The sequence below is a fragment of the Pithys albifrons genome, chromosome 6, assembly GCF_047495875.1.
Source record: "Pithys albifrons albifrons isolate INPA30051 chromosome 6, PitAlb_v1, whole genome shotgun sequence".
Classification (NCBI taxonomy): Eukaryota; Metazoa; Chordata; class Aves; order Passeriformes; family Thamnophilidae; genus Pithys; species Pithys albifrons.
The window spans coordinates 32,752,061-32,778,519 of record NC_092463.1 but is presented as its reverse complement, the minus strand read 5'-3'; the positions used below and the strand labels follow the sequence as shown (position 1 = coordinate 32,778,519).

The 26,459-nt window shown below is 36.0% G+C and overlaps 1 protein-coding gene across 2 annotated transcripts in view; it reads left to right on the top strand.

Annotated features, from left to right (window-relative positions):
- The first annotated feature begins 1,016 nt into the window (after nucleotides 1–1,016).
- The window catches only part of LOC139673085 (formin-1-like), a 29,294-nt gene continuing 3,851 nt past the window's right edge, over nucleotides 1,017–26,459 (top strand). For both annotated transcript variants that reach the window (XM_071558060.1, XM_071558059.1), the window contains exon 1: nucleotides 1,017–2,907. In XM_071558060.1, the coding sequence (XP_071414161.1) occupies nucleotides 1,017–2,907 (1,891 nt within the window). The remainder of the gene's footprint in view (nucleotides 2,908–26,459) is intronic.

Below are 26,459 nucleotides of genomic sequence, written 5' to 3'. Positions count from 1 at the left end.
AGTTTAACTACTTTAAAATGAGGAAAAAGTTCTGTTGCATTTGTGCTTTTTAAGTTGAAAACTGAAATTCCTGCATTTTTCAATATCCAGAAGCCTTGGAACAGGTGCTCTCCAGGTTTCTGTGCTCCTGGACTTTAGGTCTTTTCCTGATGTTTATGCATTTCCTAGTGAACTTCAGACTTGTCCACTTTAGTTGTAGTAGCAGAGTTCCTTCTAGGTAAAAAGCCATTTTAGGGCTCAAAAGGAATAAACAAACTTCTATTATGTATAAAAGAATGTAAATATATCCAGTCTGTGGTAAAAAATGTGCAATAACAAATTTCAATAAATCTGCCTGTAGTTGTGCAACTCCACAATTGCATGTTGAATCAAAATGGATTTATATAGTACCTATATGCTAGAAAGTACACAGAAACTTTTTTTCTTATTCCAAGTTTTCTTGATGTCATGGCACTTTCAGAGAAAGAAAATGCAAGAAGAAAATGTTCAGCCTTTTTTTTTTTAATGTTTTCTTGCTAAATAAAGCAGCAAGACCTAATTACATTGTGATGCTGTTAGGTTGATGGTTGTGCTGAGTAAAAGGGCAACAGACACGCTTGAATGGTTCTATTTACTAAGTGTTCAACATCGAGTTAACTTTCAACAGAGAGAAAGCAATAGATTCCACCATTCAAAAGTAAAGTCTGTTTGAAATGGGTGTTTAGTGAACATCTCGTGGCCTTATGGAACAGCATTGACTGAGAACCCTGGAGACAGAGGGATAAATGTGTAAAAGGTAAAAGATTTGTATCAGAAAATACTGAAAGAAAATTGTGCTTCTGCAGGCTTGTTATTTGCCATATTAAATTTGCCATAATCAAGTTTGACAGGCTTCTTTTTATTTTTTCCAGCAGACAACATTATTGTTGAAGATTAGTCAGATGCCTTCCGTCCATTCCCTGCCTCACATGCTATGTCATGCAAGCTTTGAAACACTTAGCACGTAATTTAAATGAATGACTAATTTGGCAAGCATAATGGAAGGCATGCATACTGTCCTTCAATTGCACAAACCCATTATGGAGCTTTGTTACATCAGCTTCTATCTTCCAGAGGGAAAAGTCAGAGGATTTACTTACAAGGGCTGTGTAACTCTGGATAGAACCAATAAACGTTTCTGTAGCTGCTATCAAGTAAGGGAGAGGCTAGAGATGGAGCTGAGTGAACAGTCGTATGAAAACTCTGGAAACATTATTTTCAAGCAAACTACCACAAAAGACATTCTTGTTGAGCTGTACAAACTAACCACTGAAAAGGAAAAACTGTTATCCAGCGTTTTGAGATCACATCATATTCTGGACCTTAAGGCAGGACATCAGGAGGGAAAGCGACAGGATGTTTCTGGAGTCATGGAACTTAAAGATGGAAATTGCTCTGGTCTTACACATCAACAGGAGTTCTTTCTGGATTCCACAAAAAGAGACAATTTGAATCCCCCAAAAATGAAGAAATACAGAAGGAAAGAGAGTTTCGAGGAGTTCAGACACCGGAAAGGGGGAAAAAAGATACATGAACATGTTTTTTTACTGAGTGCACAAGACATGCAACAGGAAAATACGAAGATGCTCCCCACAAGATTTCCTACCAGGAGTTATCCCAGTTCTTTTTCTGCTTCCAGATGTCTAGCAGTAAAAGGTAAGGATAATTTACCATTAGACAATAGAATACAACCAGAAAGGTGGACAGAACAGGGGCATTTTCTTGCGAGCAATAAAGCTGTAAAACTGGATGCTGACTTACCAAGTTCTAGCTCAAAAGACACCAATGATGTGGTCGCAGTTGAACAAGTGGATAATGGAGAATACATTCCTGAAGTTGCAAAGGTACAACAGAGTATCACTTCAGTGAAGTCATCTCAGTACAATCTATCTAACAAATCTGAGACTTTAAGTAAATCTGCAGCTGCTAAACACTTGAAAATTAGCAAGTATGCTGAGCAAGTAAGCAAGGAGAAAACAGCAATCACAACTGTTGCTGAAGTACAGGATTTAGAAGCTTGTATTAAGAAAGTTACCAAACCCTCTGCAGAGTCTTTACCTGATTTTCACAGAGATAAAGAAACCATTTCTCCTGTTCTCACAACAGTACCTAATGAGTTTATATCAAGAACTGATGTATACTCTGTAGATGAAGCTGCTGGAGACTTTAATAACACTGTGCTGCAGGAGAAGGAGGAAGACGGCTCCTGTTTGCAGTACAAAGCAGAGAGAGTGCACATTACTGATGAGTCATGCAACCTTGTGGGAGCAGTCAATAAAGCTCTTCTGAAAGTTATACGGAGCGACAGTTTGGATGAAGCTGCAGAATGGAAGAGACTGCAACAAATTACAAGAATAGACAGAAACCTGCTGGGCTCTCTATATGAGAAAAGAACCACGGTATCCCGGGGAAACAGCAAGCATTTAGTTTTGAACCTGCCTGTAAATGAAAGTCCTGATATTCCTCAAACAAGTAATAATCTTAAACTGGAAGAGAAAAGGCTGCATTCACCCCCTTTAGCAGCAGTGAGTAATGTTTTTAGTAGTTCATATCCGCTATCTAATACACACAAACAAATGTCACCCATTCCTTCTCCGTTATCTTCAAGACTGCCTAGCCCACAGCTGCATCATCGGATTCTCCCTTTGCCGACACCAGACACCGAGGATGAATCTATGTTTGGTGACTATGGACACGGAAGACACGGTGCTATAAACTTCTCTTTGAGTGATTTGGAGCCACAGTTTTATCTGAAGTTTACTGAACCTGGAGAATTGGGATTTGCCAACAGACAACGAGGCTTACATCAGAGTGCAACTGCAGAGCATTTTGAAAAGCATGCTGTGCAAGAAAAATCAGCTACTCAGACACAGCAGAATTTCTGTCCAGGTCAGTGCTATTTCATAAATTTTTAAACTAATAGAATCGACCAGCCATGAAAGTGTTCGAGTGTTTGGTTTGGTTTGTTGGTTGTTTTTTTTTTAATACTAGCCTTTAATAATTAATAGTATGTTTATAATGAAAGTGTTTTTCACTACTTGAGGGCTGAGTGAAAAGTTGTTGAAATTTTTAAACAAAAAATTATGTTACAGCTACATAATATTTCCTTGGAGATGCAATTTTACATCAGCTTATATTTCAGTCCTCTTGTTACTGAATGACCTCTTAACCAAAGTTAATGAAAAGTTTTTCTATATAAAATGAAAAATGTTTATATGCTTATTTTCCTGCTTTTCCTGTTTATCAAAATGCTAATGTAACATTGATTATCCAAAATGTTCTTTTTAGCTTGTTTGGCTTAACTGATAGAATATTGTCTGAACAATATTCTAATATTCAACTAATTTACATTGCCTTAAGTATAAGTCTGGTACTTTGACCATTTAGACACAAGAGGTTGATGTAAATTCTGTAACAAAAGGCTTGTTTTAAAAATGATTGCATGCAGGAATCATAATTTGAATACAGTGCATGCGCATGGGTTTATGTATAAATACATACTGTGACTATAAAATGGCATTAACATGTGACATATGGAATAGCTATCTTTGTTAGCTGGAACATCAACATCTACATCCTTTATTTTATTACCCAGAAAAGGGGTGGATGGCTTAATTCTACAGTGGTGTAGGTGTGGTTCAGATTGGTCCCTGTGAGGTACAGGGAGGGTTGACAGTGCAAAGTAACATGAAAGGGGGATTCCAAAGGTGTAGGTGTGTAGGGATTACCTTAGCCACAGGGTGTTGAATACTGCCTAAGAGGCTTGCATTTATGCCTGCTACTTCTAGAAATTGCTTTAGTTCTATTCAAGACAAATGAAATTTAGAGTGTTTGATGAATTGACAAAGCTGATGCAAACACTCACTGGCAGTAGAAAAGACGGGTGCTTTGCTCTTGTTCTTTCATTAGTTTCTTGGTTCCTGTTGTGCTCTGCTGTCCTAGCCCTCTCATTGCTGCTTGTACTCATCATACCTTTTGGTGAGCTGGTTTAGCTGACAAGACCAGCAATTTCACCCCTTCACGCAACTGAACTAGCACAACAAATCCTTTTCTCCCTGCTTTACATTAGTATTTTTTAAATTAATGGATCATTTAGAGCTGTTGGATGTGCAACTGTACCTACTATGCTGTACTCTTGTACTGTCTTTGCCTAGGACAGAGTGAATTTTCTTTATAGTAGCTTGTATGGTGCTGTTTTTTGGATTTGTGATGCAAATGGTGGTGATAACACGGGGATGTTCTAGCTTGTGCTGAGCAGCATTTGCACTGCATGAATCCCTTCTCTGTTTCTCACTCTGCATCCCCCCAGTGAATAGACCAGGGGCTGCACAATAGGCTGGGAGGGAACAGAACCAGGCAGATGACCCAGACTAACTAAAGAGAAATTCCCTGCCATATAACGTCATGCTCAGGAATAAAAGCAGAAAGAGGGGGCTTTGGAGGGGTTAGCCATCGTTTGCTTGGGACCTGGCAGGGCACCAGTCTACCCATGGGAGGTGGTGAGTGAGTGCTGTAGCATCACTTGTTTAATTTATTTTCTTGCCTCTTCTTCCACTTATCCTTCACTTATTAAACAATTTTTTTTTGTTTTATCTTGACACCTAAGCTGTTTTTTTCCATGCCTCTTTCCCCTGTCCCACCTGGAATGGGGGGAGTGAGTGAGCCACTGTGTAGTGCTTATGTGCTTAACCCACAATAGCTTTGCAAGAAGCAAAACAAGACGCATACATACAAATGGCATCTACTGGCTGAAAATCCTGGCTGTTAAACAGAAGCATCATTGTGGAGAGCAGAAAAGCAGACAAATCATCTCTTAGTTCTTGTTTACAGCTACCTTGCAACATTAATATAGATAGAAAATATCACAGCAACTTTCTAAAAGATGTAATGCTATTCTGTTGGGGGTTTTGTTTGGTTGGGTTTTTTTTATTTTCAAGTATGATTGCATGTCAGCATTATTACTGGTGAGTGAGTAAATCTGTGACTTTAAAGCAAAGTTTCCTATCTTGCTGGCATATATAATACTTTAGGTATGTCTCTGGATATGGGATAATATGACTTTCCATTTTCATTCATATTGACAGAACATTTGGAGTACCTCTCTTCTGTAAACTGACATAAGAAATAACTAACAAACTGTAGTTCAGTGAGACAAATGAAGTATGTCCAAATTTAGTCAATGTAAGTGATATTAAGATTTTACAGTTATAAACTTGCACTCCATGTTTGATTCTTACCAGATTCCTCCCTTGTGTGACGAGCAAGATTCAAGACTGTTGTTCAAATTTGTCTTCAGTGGTGTGTTATTGTGATATGTTTACTTTCAATTCTAGTCTATTATTAAATTGTGTAAGTATCTACAATGAATCTAAGAGTTATGGAGAACTTTGGTTGACTTTTTATCAGTCAGGTTGATTGAAGGATTTGTTTCATGGCAAAACTGCTGATTTTATGAATGGCTCTTCAAAGTTCTATTGCTGTCACAGTATGCACTACTTATTTCTGCAAAACATTTGGAGCCTTTTGTTACCTTTGTAACTTTGTGTTTGGAAAATTTCACAAATCAGTTAAGTATACTAATTTATTAGTTTAAATAACAAATTGGACTCATTCAGCTCTACACATAATTTTAATTCTCTTTTCTGATTGTTTTTAAATCATGATCCTTCACACTTTTTCTTGATAATTGGAAAATATTCCTGCAGTCAAAACTGAAACATCTAGCTAAGGCAGAGTGCTGTTACTTCTGTATTTCCACCTTTTCTCATATTCAGTTTCCTTATAGATATATAGATAGATATTTATGACACATATAGTTTCATTGCACAAAGTTCTATCAGTAATTCGTTTGAAAGTACAGTTTTCTGGATCTTCCTGTTCAAGTGGAACTGTTGGCCATGGGAACAGACCAGAGCTTTCATCTTAGCAAGTTAATAGTTAACTGGGAATAATTTATAGTTTGACAATAATTATTTAGCAATTTTCTCAGTAGGCAGGACTGGGAATTAACATTCCTATATTTGCATGTAATAGTTCAATTTGAATTATCAAAATTCTAAGTAAAAGCTCTAGAATAACTTAAGGCTTTCAAGAAATAAACTGCTCAGTGTCAAGCAGCAAAACCAAAAGTATAAACACTAAAATTTCTCATAAAAAGACATTTATTAAATCCTCAGAAACATACTTCCTGCATTTGTGTATGTAGTTAGTTCTACTGTAACATAAAATAGATTAGGATTTTGTAGCCCTGGAGAAGCCAAGCTTGTTTTTGAAATGATCTTCAATATACCTCAATAATCTATCTCAGGGAAATACTTTGTGAGACCTTTTAGTTCCTGACATTGCCTCTCTCTCAAGTTCTTCACAGCGGTATAACTATGGAAAAGATTTTCAGAGCTATTTTATTAAATTAGTACAGAATGAAACCAATATGCTGTTTTCCTAAGTTTTATCTGAAAGAAGAGGAAGATTAATGGTATTTTTAGCAGTTACTGAAGTGAATTTGATTCGGAGCAGAAAATAGAAAAATAAAAATTTCTGGTTATGAAGTAACCTCTGTAACTTAGGGCAGTTCCAGGACAGTGACTGATGACTGTGGTTTGAGTCAAAATGAGACTGAAATGGGTCCTTTACCAAACTTTCTGTTGTATACATTAGTTCTAATGTGGAAAAAAGAATGAAAATTTGACAAGGGGGAATGGTGAAAGCAAGAACAAAAACAAATGAGAAGACTGGTGTTACCCTACTCCCAGCCAGTGAAGAATGCTCCTTTTTTGATACGTGAAAGACTATACCCAGAAATCACCGAAATCCAAAGTTAGTCAGACTGGTGAGAAACTAGAACTTGGAATAGAACTGAATGATTAAGGCTTGTGCCAGGTAAAATGTCTGAGCCTATGGGACTGAAAAGGACAAGTCAATTCTCTTCTTATTCTCTTCCTTCTCTGAGCAAAGGCCTTTTCTCTTCACTATTCCTCCCTTTCTCTGGAAAGCTTTGGTGTTTTTCTTGCTTTTTGGTAATTGAGTCAGATCACTAAGCAAGTTGAAAACTGAGCCAACAAGGAGAGAGGTGAGTAGTTTTTGCTGGTTTAGTGAGCTGAACAGCTCTGTAGTGGTCTGCTGAAAACCAAAGCTAGGAGGAGGGAGCACATGCAAGTGTACTGCCAGGAGGCAGAAAGGATGTGTAAGGAAGACTGCCCCTTGCAGCAGGGAATAATTTGTTCTCCAAAACCTCAGTTGCATTGCAAAACTTCCAGAAGATAGGACTGAGAAATGAAGGGAATCAAGTTGGATGAAGATACGAAGGGACTGTGGTACTTTAAGTGGGAGCTATTAATTGTGAAGGAAGAATAAGAGAGGGTGGACAAGCAAGAAAGGGGAACTCCAAGACTGTTATCTTGACTAGGATAGAGAACATGTATGGAGTTGCACAAAACAAGTGGAACATGGCTGATTAGAGATGAGGTACTTTTTGGGGGGAGGAATCTGCAAAAGAATATGTAACACTTAGAATGTACATCATGGATGTAAACCTAACAGTTGTGCTGATGATCCATGAAGTCAGTGTGCAATACCATATGGAATTGTGGAGATTCAGGGAAAAGAAGAGAGGAAGAAAGAGAAAGATGTGGTAAAGGGCTTTAGTTTTCAAGTCTTCAAGGTTATAAAGCTTATCGTGATATAGGGAAGGCATCTGAACTGCTGGAAGAGGTTGGTTAATACAGTTATTCAGATTATTTATCAAATAATTCTGTTTGGATGACTATTAAGATACATACCCAAGAGTACTTTGTAATTCTGGATGTAAGTGTAAGTGCATCTACCCCTTGTCCCTTCTGATTATTATATGGAGAATGTTGTGTTTGCTTGTTACTGCCAATGAGAATTTTACGGTAGCAGTTCACTTTCCATTAGAAAATTGAAAACAAACACTCTGCTAATTTTGTATGGTTATCAAAAATTATGCACTGTCATTTGGAAACATGCCAATTACTAATGTCTGTCTCTGGCAGATCAGTTTTGCAGTCTTAAAAAATAACAAAAGTACTTCAACCTGTAAAGGACTGTTTACTATCTGGATAAATACTTGAATAAGTATTGCTCTTAAATTTGCCTAAGATTGTATTTTAGTCTTCAAAGGTTTTGAGGGGAGTGAAAAGCACAAAGTGATACTTTCAGTTTGGTAGTTGACTCACTGGTGGCTGGAGGAGCAGCTTTTGTATCTGTGCTCTGAGAGCTGTCCTACTCCTTAGGGCTGCCTGCTAAAACTGGATTCTCCCAGTTTTCATGGGTTCATCTGTGTTTGCAGTGCAAACACAGCTTTCTTCCATGTGAACCATACTCTGATTCTACAAATATAGTGGTTATGTAGTTCTTACATGTCTGTTTAAATTTCCAGTATTAAAGTAGCAGGTTGTGAAGTGTCTATGTCAGAAGCCTGAGTTTTGAATTCGTTAGGGTGTATTATGATTAATACAGTAAAATTAACCTATCGCAGTGCCAGTGCTAGAAGACTTGTAATTGGAAAATGGCACACAGGCAACATTTTATCCTAGATATTTAATGATGATAGAAAAAATAATGAATATAGAGTTACTATTTGAATATTATTTTCTTTTCCTAACTTAACTCTTTAAGCTGAAAAGGGTCAGATACAGCCAGTTAAGAGAAATTCAATAACAAGTCTTTATGATGTATTCCTGAACCATACTTTTGGAAAATGAAGTTTCATGTAAGCAAAACTCTGTTTGAAGGCAGAAGACACATTATATTATATTGTTTTTTATGTTCCTTTTATAAGGAAGGGAAAGGTTTATAAATATCTTCTCTAATTGAAGTGGTTCAGAGAATTGCTAATTAGCATTCTAAAAGCCCTATAGCATTCTGTCCACAGCAAGTATGCACTTCATGAGGTAATTTTGCATATGGATCATATGGAAACATGATGCATAGTTTCTCACACATAATTGACATGAAAGTAATATACATGAGTGTGCTGCTTCACAAACCCCATCTTATTCAGACTGCATGTTCTTTGAAGATACTGTAAAGGAGGTAAGAATTAAGAGACTCATGTACGAAAAGAATTAAAATAAAAAAAGGAGAGAATTAATATAGAATCTCAAAATCATTTAGGTTGAAAGGGACCACTTGAGATTATCTAGTCCAACCCTCTGCTCAGTCAGGGTGACCTAGAGCAGGTTGCCTGGGCCTGTGTCCAGTAGAGGTTTTTAATTGCTTCAAGAATGATGGCTGAACAATCTGTGTTAGTGCATGGTCACTCTCATAGTAGAAGAGTGTTTTCTTATGTTCAGCTGGAATTACATAAATTTTAATTTGTGCCCATGTTACTGTTATCCTTTTTTTTTTTTTTTGCAAGGGTTCATTGCTGGCCGCTGGGACCCCAGTATCTGTTCCTGAACTGCCGCTTTGGTCAGATGTGAGATAGATATCTTCTCTGGAAAGGATTTCTGTTGGTCCTTCTTTAGATAGTTGCAGGCTGTATCTAAAATCTTCCAGTAAAGTTTGTGCATCCTTTCTAGATAGTAACCTTGCAAAGTTTGCTAATATGTATAATATTTGCTAATACGTCTGTCCAACTAAAATTACAGTAATTACATAGGTGTTCAATAGATCTTTGTTTTCCTGTTATATTCATTGTGTGTTCCTTCTTGAGTTTTATGACACATGGTAATGATAAAAGATCATTAATACTTCATCCCACTGAAGCCAAAATCTTTCTGTACTAGTGTAAACAAAATATAGATGTATAGCAGTTTAAAATGAATGTAGACAGGACTGGAACCTCAAGACTTGGTCTGAAGATTGACCTTGATAGATGCTGGGAACAAATAGCTCCTGTTTTACTTGAATGACTTCCCAGCATGACACACTTAAGCAACAGTTGTATTTTCTTCTCTCTTTGTAACATGTGATTCTTCAGTCAGAGGCAGTCAGTGAGGGGAAACCAAGTGAATTAAATCGGAATGGAAAACCAGAGACAGCTTAATGTTTTATGCTGGTCATAGATTAACAATTTTCTGTTTCATGAGGGGAGAAAAGGCCAAAACATTCCCTCTGGTGTACAGTTTGTGCACTCAATTTAAAAGAGTTACTGTAATGAAATGGACTTCTTTTTTCATCAGTATAAAAACAATTTCTGAAAGTAAAATACTAGGATAATGTGGAAGTTGTCATTTCTTAAATTTGTGTGTATTCTGTTGGCCATTTAAAACAAGTCAATAGAAATGGCTCAGCTGACATTTTTCTTGATGGATCAGGATAATATATAAACTGAGATCAAAAGCAAGTATTTACCTTAGTAAGTATTATTTAATAATGTATATGGAAATTTAGAAAATAGCCTCTTTTTGATATTTTGTCTCTGAAAAAGTCACGTAGCACCAAATCCAGCTAGTGGAAGTGGTGAAAAAAATCTGCATATTCCTTGATAAAAATATACTTTAAAATATATTCACTGAAAATTAATAAAGATGCAACTTATGTATTTGTGGTACCCCATATCAGTAAATAATTTTGAATAGTATTTCATGATTTAGATGTGACATTAAATCTGTAATAATACATTAAATAATACCAATAAGTAGTAAATATTATTTATGAGTCATAGCATTAAATTACTGCACCTAGTGGTTTAATGATTTATTTAATTTGTGTCAGAGTAATTTTTCTTTGGGCTTTGATTGTGACTATGCTTGCATTTAGGTTATGATGACTTCTCAATCACTCCAAGTGTTTTCTAGATGATATTCAAAGTTCTCTTCAGGCTTGTGTGTTTTGTTCCTTGGATCAGTGAGGGAAAAATAGGACAGGGAGAACAGAGGTGAAATGCTGAGAACTGTAGGATGTGTTTTACATGAGGAATTTTAAAGGCTGAGTAAAATTAGCCTTTACCAGAACAAGTCAGTAAGGAAAGAAATAGAAATAATTCACCTTCACTCACCAGTGACATTCTCTATATATGGCCACGTGTAGTGTCCTGCGTGATAAAGTCCTCTGTTCAATGCGTTGTAATTGTCTACTTTTTTTTCACATTTACATTTTGAAAGTGTTAAAATGAGAAGTGCTTTGCTTTTTTCTCATAAGGTTTGCTGTTAATGAAGGGACATACAGGATATTTTTGTTTTCTGGATACAGTGAGCCTCTCTGAAATTATCCTAAGCAATCACTTAGGCAGCAATCTTTGCTGCCAGTATTTAATAATTTTTGACTTAGACATTAAGGGTATAACTGATGAATGATTTAGTTAACATGTGACCATATTTGCTATCATTTTTCTTTATTACATTGGAAAATTAAGCAGGAAAATATGTACTAAAGAAGTCTGACTTTATGGAAAAAGGTATTTTGAGTTTCTGTTCCATAGATTTTTCAGTGATTTCTGTTGTGTGTCTCTCTTATGAGTAAAAACTGTTTCCTGGTTGTCACCCCTGTAAATCTGAACCTCTTACCTCACCAAAACAACTAAAATGAAGTAAATTGATTCTTGTTTTCTAAGCTTCAGTCTTCTGTTACAGAAACATCAGCAAAAGTAACAAAACTGTAGTACAGGGGAGTTTGGCCAATAACATGTTATTATTTCTATGAATATATGAAGTTACTCATTATTTTTGAGGGAGAAGTTGCAGGAAGCCTAAAACTGATTATTGGCATTCCTTTTACCCACTACCACTTCAGATTTTTCAGCAGCCAGACTAGTAACCCTGGGAGGCCCTGCCAGCTGGAGAGGCACACCCACAGCTCCCAACCTGCTCCCAGCAGCTTGGACTGTGATTAGCTGCAAAATACCAGGCACTTCTGTGGCACCGAAGGTGTTAATCATGCTTACTTCGTGTACATCATTTGAATATGGATCTGGTTCATATTGTTAGTGTATTATAATAAATAGCTTGATTTTCATGTCCAGAAAAAAATGAACACTGCAGCCACTAAGGCAGACATATCAAAAAGCTTCTCGATTTTCTTGTGCATATTGTGAGAAATTAGGAGCATTAATCAGCAGAAGTCATTCTAAGATCTTTGGGGCAATTACTCAAAAACTGGCTTCTTTTATTTTATAGATCACTGAAGTCAGTGGTTTTGCAGCCCCTTGACTAACAACATTTTGTTAACATATACCTGAGTTTGCTATAGTGTTGCTATAATAGTGAATTTTAAAGCTTCTTTTGGTCTGTTAGAGACAATAAAAGTTTTGGAGGTTTTTTCCTGTGTTAATTTTGTTTGATATGTATATATGACCTGTAAAGCTGCTGGCATTGAGCCATTTCATCTCACAATAGCTAAAATTTAGAGATTATCTTTTCTAATTTTCTTCTAGAGTATATATTCTTCTCAGTAATGTAGTTGTTATATTGTAAACTTGAGCATATGTTCTCTAAGTTCTGATTTTTCAAAATGAAATTTGTTTTCTCTTAAGAAATTAAGAAAGGACAATATATTGAAATTGTTATTAAACTCTCAGTTTTGGAGAGCATATGTGTTTAAATAAATGTTTGTTAAAATGACAGTTATGTATAAATTTTTCAGTAGACAGTACACTTTATACTTGAGCATGTATTTGATAGCTATACTAATGCATGGTTTTTTGTTTTTGAAAAATGCCAACTTTCATGAAAATAATATTAAAAATAAAGATAACCCCAAATTTTTTTTTCTAGAAGTAGCAACCTTCTGAAAATTATTTTCTAGGTGAATAATAAACTCCCAACTAATGTATCAAGAACAAAATATGGTAATACATCTTTTTGCATAGTCAGAATAGTCTTATACAAGATCTAAGTATTTATTTCTAATGCTTTTGTATCCTAATTTCCTCTTGTATGCTTATTTCATGGGATATGGAACTAATAATTCTTGCGCTAGTTTACTTATTTTATACTTATTTATGCAAGTTATACTTAATTATGCAAAAATGAAAGATGTTTGTCATCCAAAGATGGGGAGAAAAATGTTAGGATGTACTTCTTCAGGTTTTCACATTTTTCAATAATCTTTTATTTTTTAGCCTTCAGTTTTCTATCCTGTCATCTAATTTGTGGTATGAAAGGCAGTGTTCCATTTCCATGATTTTCTTACATTTTTGCACGTCCTGGGGGAAAAAAAAATCCCAATTTTTTGCTTGGTTTGACAGTCTTAATCCATGTTGAGAGTTTTTTCTCTGTTCTGTGAATTAGCAAAAGCAGCCAAGCCTAATTAGCCAAAAGAACCCTATTTTTCATCTCATCAGTCACTGAATGTCAAGACTTTTTCATCAAGGTGGTTTAAACTATTTAACCTTGTAACCTAAACAAAAGGTTTGTTTCCATTCTATTCAGATGTTGGTGGCCTGTAAGAACTTAGAGTTGAAAGGCTTTATTCAAAGGTTAGCAGAAAATGGGATGTAGATGGAAGCTATTTCAGACTTCCAGGATGACATGAACTTCACAAGAGATACCTCTCTTGTTAAAGATTTTGAGATAGCTAAGTACAGTGAGAACACTTTCTTTTATAACCCCTCCAAAGTGTATTTTAAGTATTTTATCTAGAATAGGCAGAAGTCTGGGTTTGTTGTTTTGGTTTGGTTTTTTAAAATTAAAATAAATAAGTGGGGGGTTTTGGCCCCTGTCTTCCATGGTATTTCTAACTGTACTAATTGACTTTCTAGTCCTACTTTCTTTCCCTCTATGTAATTGCATTTCAGTTATAGGAGTGTGGATGCTTTCTATGAGAGCTGTCATGTAGGGTGTGTTTGCCTGGCATGTCTGATCCATGCCAGCCACCCACTGCACTGCTTTTCCAGTTCGGTCTATGAGACTCAGTAGATGGATATTCATGCAGTTCAAAATGTAGCCTGAGCTTGAACAATTCTTGAATAGTTATAGTTGCTAAGATATGTCTGCATAGACTTCATCCATCTATCAAAATCTTCATGGTAGGGCTGGCAGTGCTTCTCTCACAGGAATGAGTTACAGTCATTCTACCTTTGTGTCACAGAGGACTGACCTGAAGCTTTCCTCATGTGGGTTAGGTGTGACTGTAGTCTTAAGGGGATTTCAGGCTACAAGCAAGGCTGTGACATAGACTGGGCTTGAGGCATTAATACTGGGGATGGTCAATGAGACAGAGGATAAAAGCAGGTTCAATTAACTTTGTAAAGTAAGTTGCAGCTCTGTCATCAGTGGGTTGAATTCTCTTATGTGTAACTCATTGAAATTGATGTTAAATGTGCAAATAGGGCTGACAGCTGGGTGTTCCAGCAGAACAAATTAAAGGTTTCTTGGAATTAAGGTCTGCTTTAGCAGCTTTGGCTGCTAAAAACAACATCTAATGATACTAATATTTAAATAGTCATGGCTTTGAATAGTCATGGCAATACTTCCACCCATCCTCTTGGTGATGCACAGTAGCATGCTGCTTTGTTTTCTTACTCAGCAGTCATCCTTACTACACTCCTACAACCCCTTATAGCACCTCCTTTATTTCAATTACTTTTCTCCTTCATCTGACTTACACTTTCCTATCTGCACCTTTAGAAAGAAGAAAGCTCATGCTTTGGTTATTCACACAAAATGATCTCTGCTGCCCATTTGAATACCCTGGGCAATTACCTGTAAGGTCATTTCACAAATGAAACAAAGGAATGCTGTATTAGTGTTACCTCCTTATTACACAAGATCTTTGGAGGGGATGCAAAAGTGTGCCAAAAGGAAAAAGGAGTTTTAGGTGCACTGGGGTGTCTGAGGCACAGGCATAGAGCTGGCAGATCTGGAACAATGGATAGAACTGGGATGATCCACACCTTTGTGGACCAAGGTAAATTAATTTTAGCATCTAACATTCACTTAGGCAACTGAATCCAAAAAATTGTATTGTAAATGATGTGTCACCTTTTTATTGCAGCAATGCTGTTAACTTCATTCACCTAAATTATTAAAAAATTAATTTACTTCTTCAGAAGAAAAAATGCATTTTAAAAGACCATCTGAATTTTGGTCTAGACTCTTATCACACATTTTGGTCCTTTGTAGTCTGTCTTTGTTCATTGTTCTAAAAATTGAACTCTTTTTAATTCTGCCTTTTTTCTTCTGGGAACTACCTGTAGTTAACATTTCTAGTTAAGTATAATTCAGTCATTGTGCCAGTGCAGTAAGACACTTCATCTGACTTTGAACCGTAAAACTTAACAGATTATATTGGGATGTAAAAGAAGATTTTACAGTCCTCAGTCCCCTTTTTAAAATCCTAGTAGGAAAACTGATGAAGTGAAACTAATTGTATTTCTTTGTGACACAAGTATAGGGCTCAAGAAGACAAACAGAAGTCTTTGGCCAACATGCATAATTTGCATAACAGATTTACTCTTACAACACAACTGTGAGCACAAAAATAAAAGGAAGTTGTGCTTTTCCATTGGTTCCTTTGGCATCTACATGTTGAAGATGAAAGAATTTTAAAATATTAAGTATACCTTTTGTATGAATCAGAAATGTGACCAATAGCATTTTGCTGTCATTGTCAGATAGTGATACACCTCCGAATGGCGTATGTTATCACTGTGTCTTGAAAGAAAGAACCAGCCTTTTCAAGAACAATACTGAATGAATGCTTAACTCAAAGTAAGACAGAGAGCAAGTATGTACTTATGAGTGGTTTAAATAGAAATGCTTTCCAAAGCAAAATTATATGCTATATGGCCAACACTTGCAAAGTTGTAATTTTATATTTAAAGTAAATGTAACAATACTGGCACCCTTGAGGTTGCTGGATTGCAGTAGTGACTGGTATTTATATATGGTTCATTAGCATGTCAGTGAAAAATTTCATGTGACAAAAATCCATTTGGCTAATGAACCACCTTTTAATTACTCTGAACTTTCAAAAGAATATAGCTTATTTTTGTCCTCAGTAATGTAATATCACTGCATAAAAGAGTTGGAAAAGTGAATTGAATGACAGAAATATTTTCTAGTGAATTAAGCAGACCACTTGTTAGGTACTTAGACATCTAAAGCTTTATTTTGCCAGACCCAACTGAGGCCAATAAAAAGGACCGTGTTACATAATGAAGAGCATTTTCTTTTGTTTCATAATAAAACCCTTTGGGTTCAAGAAAGCCTTGATAAAGTTAAGATAATTGTGGCTTGTTTTGATGGTTTATACAGTTATTTTGACGTACAAGTGTTACTGAACATGCATGTAAGTATCTTGCAGATGTTATGCAATCAGCCATACACTGAAAAATGTGTTTCCAAAAAAAGCACTCTAGAGAAAATAAGAAGCTGTCTCCAAACTTGACTGGTTTTAGCACGTAGATGTGTCAGTGTTGAGACTGTAAAATGTTGCTTGTCATTTTGACAGATACTTGTTAAAATATGAATAAATATAGACTGTATTAAAAAGAAATTTAGGCAGTAACTATTAAAGTAATGTTCTAACTCTTTTTTTGCATCATTTTTGGTCTGCCATTTTAAGATTGCCATAATTAGCCAGTTCTTTTCTGAATCATACTGTAAAACAAAAGAAATGACTGGTGTTGAGAGGTAGCTGTTCTAAAAAATCAAGTTTCCTCATGGCTTTTGAAACCTCCTCCGTTGTGCTGTTCTCCTTTAATTTCTCTCATTATCACTCTCCCATACCTATCCCTTCAGAAGAGTTTATGAAGCACTCCAATTGTGAAAGTCATCCCACCATGTTCCCATAGTTTTCCTAATGCACAGTGGCCTCCAGCTCCTCCTCTTTGCTGTCCGTGCTGCATGCATTGGTGTAGAGGTACTTCCATTGGGCTGTTACATAACTGGTCACAGGCACTTCCATGGTTTCTAACATACCATTCATGCTGCTGCATGAATTGCCATCCCCTACTTCCACTGAGATGGAAGACTGAAGTACTTCACTATGGCACCATCTCTCACACATTGATGTGCTGCCCTCAGGTTTATCTCTGCAAGCCTGGTTTTGTCCCTCAAATCTAGTTTTCAGTGAGCCCTGCTAACTCCTGCAAAGATCCTTTTCCCCTCTGAGGCAGATGTACCCCGGCTGTTGCCAGCAGTTTCAGTGGTGTGCAAACTGACTCGGGATTACATTTCAAATTGTATTGAGTGATAAGTAATATTCTTGTTATCTTTCCACTTGCACGCATTCAGTACTTACATGGTTAAATGTGTTGATGGGCAAATTTGTAATTTTAGGATTTATCTTTTATTGCTTATATCTTTAGGAGCTTGCCCTCCCTTGCTGTTTAAGCTGTTTGGTTATATACTTTGCCAAGAAGATCTTTCTGAGTGGTACTTGTGGTACCTCCAGTATGCTAAAATCTTAACTGAAATCTTTTCACAGCCTCTTTCTTCTCCTTATTCTCCATCACCTTTCTCTCTCACTGTCTTTTTTTCTCATAGCCCTGTCTCTCTTTCTTCCTCTCATCTAAATCCTTGACCCTGGGCAACTTTCAGCCAGCTCCTCCATTTATTGCTTTCTCTGCTTTAACTCTGTGTTTGACATCTTGACTGGCTCAGACGCTGTCATTGCCCCATTTCTTTCTGCCTGAAATCTCTCACATCTCTCACTCCTCACACCTCACCTCAGATATTTTGAGAAGTTTCACTGTTTGTTAGGAGACAAATAGCACAGGTCCTTCACCATTAAAAATAGATTATTATTCTTTCAGTAAGTAGTTGAGCTTAACCCATGTTACATCATTTGAAATGTTGCCTCTTTCTTTTTCAAAACTCAATTCTTGTGTACTGTGTTATTTTGTTTGCTTAGCATTAAGCACACTGCTAAACACACAAATTTAGTTGATTCTATAGCTGTAATCCTCCCACCTCTAACAGTCTGACACAGCTGTATATGCTAAGTTACAGGATTAGTACATATAAAAATAGATCTTTAAAAAAAGAGAGAAAGAAAATGAAGAAGTGAAAGAAAAAAATAACAACAAAAAACACCCCAATAATGCATCAATCCTGTGGATTTTTTTCACCAACCTTTCCCTTTGATTCTGCAGTTCCTTTGTCAATATTTATTTTACTTTAAAATATTTAACTCATCAGAAGTATTTAATGATTATGATTAATTCTGTATCTTTCTTCATTGGACTGCTCTCACTTAGAGAATAACTAGCTAAAATTCACATTTAATACCTTTTACTTTATTCTAGATAAACATTAAGTTGCCATATCTGTAACTTAATAGATAACATTCTTGCAGATGGGAATTGGGACTGTTTATCACATGAATTCGGTACTTACGAATTCATCCGAATTTAATAATTTCAGATAAAAATATACATCTTGTGTGCTTTTCTGGAATTAAGGGGTTTAAAATATCAGCTGAATAGTTTACCTACTTGTCAGAAACAGGCTGGAGAAAAGTATATTTTTACAACAACAACAACAAATTGTTAGATTAAAAAACATTCGAAGGAAGCTATTAAATTTTTCTGAATGATAATTTTTGTCAGGATTATAATTCTATATTTCTGACAAGTGTGGCTAAATAATGGGACTTCCAAAAAAAAAAAGTCACATGTCATTGAGTCTTATTATTGAAATTTTTTGCAAAATACTACATCTGCATGGGCCATGCTCCATCCAGCTTGCACTGCTTCTTCCCACTACCACAGCCCTAGGCAGTGTAAAAGAAGCTGTGACTTTTCTTTGAATGAAAGACAAGATTGGGAGTAGAAGTAAGGAAAGGTAACCAAGAAAAGCAGCCAGTGATTAGGCTTATTCTTGAGTTAACATCTTAATGAATAACTACCAGAGAACAGATTGACACCATGTAACAGTGCAGAAGTATCCCACGGGTGTGGAGTTCAGGTGGTGCACCTGTATGACATGGGCCAGAATCAGGAAGAGATAGTAATTTATGTCTGAAAGTAGCATAGTTAACAGAATCCAGGGCAGCAGCAAAAGCTGCCCTGGTAGTATTACTAAATAGTACTATTTATTAGTACTATTAGTATTATTAGCTATTGGATTAGTAGTTTTTATGATACTGACTCAGACATCCTTCCGGTTGGGTGTAGAAAATTAGCGTAACAAAACCTTCTGTGGGACTTTGCAAGAGAAAGTGATCTCACAGTTATCTAGGTAAGTGAATTGTCTGAGTTGATTTGATTCTGCCCATTCACAGGATGTTACCACTCATTCAAGATAATGCAGATTTTAAAGCAGTCTGGACAGCATTGCTAATGAGGTTAGAGAGAAAAGGAGAATCCTCACTGCATCTCTTGGATTCTGCTACATTGGTGATAAAACAGTGATTCTTTTGCTGCAAAGTCTTCTGCATTTTGTTTTTCATGAATGTTAAGCAAGGTTGCTGCCTGTTATCTTTGTCTCTTAATTTCCAGAATCTTTTGGGCTGTCGTATGCCTTCCTGTTGGATAAAAGGCAGAAGCATGTCACATGTAATGTGGTTTTATTCCATGAGGAGGAGGAAGAGCATAGGTCATGTGCATCCTCCTGTTACCACAGTGCAGTTTTTCACTGATGAATCATATGTCCCATGTTCTAGATATAAATAACATACTTAGTGTTAATTAGTTTTGTTGCTGTTGGTGGTGTCCCTGGTTATCTGTACAGGCAGTCCTTTTAATTATTGCTTTGGTGTTTTGGCACATATCTACCCATACTTCAGATAGTAATATCTTACTATCTGCTCTAAAATGTTTATAAAATAACATTTATGCAATGTACAAGTGACCTAAGTGACCTCTGCAAATAGATTAAACGATATTAAAACTTATTTTACGCAGTTTTCAACATTCAAGTGTAAGGTAAAGGATGTAGATTATTTAAAATCACTTACTAGATATGTCATGCATTGTTTATTAATCTAATGCTTAAGCCAAATATTTTCTGTGGGGATTTTGTCTTTCTGATAGTTAAGAGAAGAGTGAGAACCAGTGTATAACAGGAAACATTCTAAAAAGCATATAACAAAAGTAACGTAAACACTTAAAGTCATTAAATAGCTCATTACATTTACTGAACGTGCTGACATTGTGGCCTCTATGCCTAGCTTGCTGCCTAAAAGATGTTAGCTTTCAGCTGTGTAGCTTTTTGTCTCCTTACTTCTTTATTCTCCTTACTGCACTAGCCACAGGTTTCTAATATTGTTAAAGACTATTGCTTGCAGGGCAAATCTTGCCAAAGAAAATAAGGAGTAAAGAATTTAAGCATCAGTCTCCTCCTCCACATTCTTTTGGCTCACTGGTTCAAGCCACAGATTAGAAAACCAGCTGTAAAAAGACACAGTGCAACACCCTCCATAGTAGACAGCAATTACAGTATTAGGAATGCTTCTGGTTTCTTTAGTTGCTTTGAGGGTAATTATTACAAATATGGTATGTGCTAGAAATTACTTCAGGTGATGAAAGAAACAGTTGTAAACTGTTTTTTAAAAAAATTATATATTTTAAGAGTCCCACCAAACATTTAACATATGCTTAGTAAAAAAAAATATGTCAATTGTCAGATATTTCAGATTTTTCTATAGAATTGGATTTTTGTGTGTCCACAACTACCTTGGGAAAAGTTGTATGATTATATCCTGATTGAATATTTAACTATATTACGTCAGGTGCTATCCCCATCTGGAAATTACTGTGAGCACTGCAATTCTTTGGCATTAAAAGGGAGCCTTCCACAAAACGTTTCTGGTATTGCAGCTCAGAACCTTGGTGTGAACATTGTTTGTGGTGTTTGGCTGTGGACACATAAAACTTCTCCGGGAACAGTAAAAGATTCAGGATTTGTACGGACGTGCCAACTGCTTCTTGTGTTACGTCTTCTTGGAGTTTATACCAATCTTTGTTTATTGTGCTTTTAATGCCAATTCTGAATACTTGGAAGGCATCCTGCCTGCATCTGAAAGCAAGACTGGCCTGGAAGGTGACAAGGCAGGTCTTGCTCATTATTTGCTCAGTGTAACTAAACTAGTTTGAGTATGTGCTAAAGCAGTAGGCTTGAATGGGGTCAGACTGCTCAGTAGCTTGCAGGTCTGCGTCCTTATTCAGAAAATGCATTCTGTACTTGTCACTAGAGTTCCTGTTCCTCAGGTTTTGAGAGCACACGTTGGATAATTGCACAGCATTGTAACTTGAATACAGTTCTCTCATCTTTCTGCTGATGATCCTGCTTTTTTGTTTGTTTGTTTTGGTTTGGTTGTGATATTTTTTCTTCCTAATGAAAATTGTATTCATGTTTTTACACTAAGTTAGTGATAAGTATTCTTATTTTTGCTGTTAGAGTTTGCTTTCTTAGGGATTGGAGACTTTTGTCAAGAATAAATAGACTGAGGTGAAGGAAAAAAGCAGTATAAAAGATATAAATTACTGTAAATGTGAACCATTAATAAAAAGTTATAAATCACATTGAATGTCAGCATTCTAAATGAGAAGTCCCTTTAGTACAAAAGCATTAAATTTGTAAAAGGAATTTATACCATTTGACAGATATTGCTAATATATCTTAAGTTTGTCACAATTCTGAAGTATTTTTGAAAAGGTGTGAGTTGTATCACATACTTCTGCAGTTTATACATTCTGCATTGAGGAGCTGCACAAGTGTTTTTCACAAAAAAGTAAATATTTGGAATTTCCTTCACTTTCCTATGTTTAGTGTTTGTTCGGTCAAATTTTCTAGGCCAGAAAACTTTATCTTCACAATTTTTGCTGTTATTTTTTTTTAATCTTAGAAGTTCATGTGAAGGCTGTGCACGATTTATCACCTCCTGTGGGAAGATACCGTACTTCACATTTGCACTTCAGAATAACACACTATTTATTTGCCAGCTGGGGAGGGAGTTCTTAATTCCACTTGGTAATATGTTTCTCTGTTAGTATATGCATTGATTTGAAGCCACTTAAACATTTTTCCTCCAATATTAGCAGTACTCGGTTGTCTTTACTGTTTGCCAGGAGAAGTAGGACACACCCAAAAGATAAGAAATTGTTGATTGTTTGGGATATTGATATTTAGAAGCTTCTAGCTTTCTCAGCATTACAAGGATCTCAACTGCCACTGCAGGGTGTTGCTGCTCCAGGGCTTAGTTCCCACACTCAGCACTTAAAGGGATTTGATTAAAAAATTATACTAAGTACTGTGCCGTTCAGGCTTCTTTGTTAGAGCAGTATAGGAAGTAGCAGACCTAACATTTGCTTTTTAAAATCCACAATTTGTCGTCATGCAAAAAGAATTTCTTAAATGTACTGTGGGAACATAGGCAACCTTCAGCAAGGTTTTTGCTAAACTGCTAACAGTATCAGTAACCTCATGATACAATACAGATTAAATAAAACTACATAAATTAGAGAAGATGACATATTCCCTAAGACAGCATTTAGTATCATTTTCCAATTTCTGTAGTCTTCCATGAAACTTCAGATTTTCTTAAGAGGATTTATTCATCTGCCCAGTGGACTATGTTCACTTTTTTTGCACAGGCAGCTACATACATCTTTCCATTCCATTGAATACAACAGAAAGAACTGTATTCATGCTAAGATTTCAGTCTTCTCTTGTGTCTCCAGAGAGCAAATAGGTTTTTTCTATTTGCTTTCTTCACTAAGGAAAATCTGGAAATTTAAAAGGGAAGGATGAGAGCTTCCTCTAGATTTTTAAATTCCCTTTCAAGATTTTAATTTTCTCCCTACTTGGTCACATTTCTTCAACTTTAAAATAGAAGTTAACTACAGAAAATCAAGTCTTCTTGTCCTCTGTGTCAGCTACATACATGGGAACATTGAGTGCAAAATTTATGTTTATACAGAATTAAGTGTCTTCATATACTAACAGATCTGAGATACCACAGATGGCATGTGGATGGAACTGTGCAATACCACCTAACTACACAATCTGAAACTGCTGAGACTACTTCCAATGCTATTTTTAATTTGATATTTAATAAATCGGTGTCTCTAGTAACAAAAATAAGAGACATTTTAAACAAGAAAGCTCAGAAAGCATTTACTGCTTAGAAAGAAGAAGACCAGGTCAGCGGGATGGACCAGGAAATTTGAAGTGCCCACTGCAAAACAAATACTTCTGCTAGGATCTACATATTTTGGATTTCCATAATTTAAAAAAAAACAGGTTGACTTTTCATCTCTGTTTATCCTCTCATTCTACCAATGCTTTCAATTGGTCAAGCCTAATCTATTTGAGCAAGGAAGTGTACAAAAGATTGTTTAGCACACTGTGACTTGCTGATGTAAGATCTTGCAACAGCTAAATCCCTACAGTAATATCACTGTGTTAAGTTAGTAATACTGTAAGTCCTCTACATGTAGTTCTGATGTTCAGTGTTCACCTCTGCTGTCAAAATGCTGCCTTTAAATAAGAAACTTTTACATTTAGATTGTTTCAGTTTTGTGGTCCACTTACTGAAAAAAATCTACTGGGTTATTTTATTTCTTTGTTTCTAAAATTTAAGACCTCCAAAACTTTAATGGTCTACAAAACTCAGCATTTTGAGACTCATTTTCAAATGGTGTACAAAGAACTTAAGTTTTATTTACCTTCTATTCACTACTTCCAAGAGGCAAACAGTGAACACTAGTGTCTACTATCTAACTGACACAGGTTTTCTTCATTCATGTGTATGAGTGTTTATAACATTCAATCAAATAGGCAATAGAATGCTACATTACATAGGAATCAACATAAAAAAGAGTAACTGTTATGTTGTTTTATATGTGACATAACAAAGCAATCTAGAAAGAATGCAGTGTAATTAAAATATCAATATATAGAATGACCAGCAGTGAGGAAACATAGTTAACAAGACACAGTGTAAACGTTGGCCTCAGCCTTAAGTGTGTTGTGGTTAAGCAAATCACATTCCCACAGGGAATGGATATCATGACTTATCCTAATTCCTTGAACTAACAAAAAAATGTTTGAGAAGCTGATTTTTTCCCCAAGTTCTTTTTCCAAGACAGCTGAGAAAGTACAAACAGGTTTTCAATAGAGAGAGACTGCCCAGATAAAATACACTATGTCCATAGAAACTGTAGGACTGTGTATTCCACAATGGTGACTTCACAGAAATGTGTTACATGTTATCTAATACGTCTGCATGCTAATTTAAGTGGTTGTGTTTAAAAGACTTTGTATGACAAGAATGGTAATTTGTACAAAAAAAGTCAACCATTATTACCTTATAATTAAGTAAATACAGCATAGGATTACAGAGTTAAGGAAGTCCTGGGTGTACTATTTATTTTCACAGTCTGATGATGTGACCCTGCCTGTACCCCTGAGGTTTAAGTGCCTCATTTGTCTTACCTGTAAATGCAACAAGATAAAAAAATTGTCGACGTATACTCACAAAGTCTCTATGGTAAAAATTGCCAAAGAAGCGTTAAGTATTCAGTCTTCCTGCATTTACATTGCTATCTTCCATTCCCTTGGGACAGTAGATGGCAGCAGATCTGCATTTGGGCAGTCTTCTTTGTATGTACAAAGCTCATAGGAGGCGCTCCTAACTGGTATAGACTAAAACCTGTAAGACAGTTTGAGTAGCAATTGGACTTTTTTGAAATCCTATTTTTTCAGAGGGGAAAAAAAAAAGTCAAATCAGCTAAGTTGGCTAAAGGATATGAATATGGATTTTTAAACTCCCTAAATGTAGCATATGATGGAATTACATATACATTTGTTTGCCTATGCATGCATAAAATACATATGACTTTTTTTAAAACACACACTCAGATTACACTGCACTGCCAGTTTAAAAAAAAAAATTGTTTCCTGGAAGTGTAAGTAGCACTAAAATGCATCTGTTGAAGCTAACAGAATGGTGAACTTCAGGGAAAAATATGACCAAGCATTTAAGAATTTGCTTAAAATAGAATACTTGGAGAGACGGTTAAAGGTCTCCTTTCATGCTCCACTGTCTGCCAAGGTGAATGGGTCTCTCACCATAGAAGTGGCTGTGTGCTAATGGTGTGTGCAGGTTCAGGGAAGAATGGAGTCATCCACTACCCAGATATCTATCTGCATAGATAACAGAACATTAAGTTATAATTGGAATAGAGGGTGAAGCACAGAGGCTTGGTAACAGACCTGAGAGCAGTCTACCAACAGCAAAAAAATGCCATAAATGAATATGATGGTGCATAAAATGAAATTTGAAAGAAAACTGAATATCTGCAGCTGAGGGAGGTACTAATTTTTCTGAAGGCCCAGAAAGCATTTGGCAGGCTGACTGTTCTTAGCTGGGCCACAGGTAATTATGGGAAATAACAGCTGCTGCAAGAAGGAATTCTGATTGAGGCCTCTTGCTACAGCTCTGTATCACTTAATGAATCAATGAAAATTATTAGAGTAACCATATTATAGTAAAATTCACTACCGCAAAGGAATTTTCTCTTTATGTAGAACAGATGTCTTGAAAAACATAGATAAAAATAATTGATCCAAATTGACTGCAAACTACAAATTGTAACCAGGCTTTGAAGTATTGGAGGTAATGCCGAGCAGGGTGGGCAACCAGTGAATGGGTAATTGAAAAACTAAAATGAATTCCCAAAGAGCATTGAATTAAAAATGGCAGCATTTACTGTTTTTTACTATGTATATTTGCATTTCGGTGTGGTTTTAATACTACATTGGTTTATGAAAGCATGTATGGTATCATGTGAAAAGGAAGGGCAGAAATGCAAAGATTTCTTGTCTCATCTGTATTAGTATAAAGTTACTAGCTATAAGCATCCTCAGAACAATCAAAGCTTTATGAACCCAGCAGTACCTGTTTAACAACGGGCAGAATATAGGCTGGAAAGATTTTTGACCTTCCTGTAAGGACCACACTTTAGACAGGGAGAACTTATTAGCTATAAGCATTTCCAGAAAATTGAAGTCTCATGAATCTAACACTGCCTGTCAAACAATGGACAGCACACAAGTTAGAAGGGTCTTCAACGCTTTGCTGTGAGGACCACACTTGATAGCAAGAAAAAAATATTTCTTCCCAGCAGCTCCTGAAATAACTTTTATTAATACAAGTATGTGACAGTTACTGTGGGGTTTGTGTTGCTGGTGATAATGTTTAGCTGCATGATTGTATTTAATTGATGACCAAAAACCCCAAAAGAAACCAGCACAAAATGCATTCTACAGAGACAAGCACATCAAACTTAAGTTTCAATACAGCAGTGTCCCACCCCCACAAAAAACTTAACTAATCACAGAAAACAACTAACCAGAAACACAACAACCTAAAACACAAATCTAGAAGCCCGCGCGGTAACACAGAGCAACAAAATGACCTGCACACCACCCTCTCTGTAACATAAAGCAAAAGGAAAGAATAGAGCTGTTTCCTATTAACACACATGTTAAAAAAGAACTACACAGTGTAAAGGAACACAACTCATATAAAGTAAGATATATATCTAGTGAGTTGTGAGGTGTGAGGCAAGGTATTGTTATAGTATT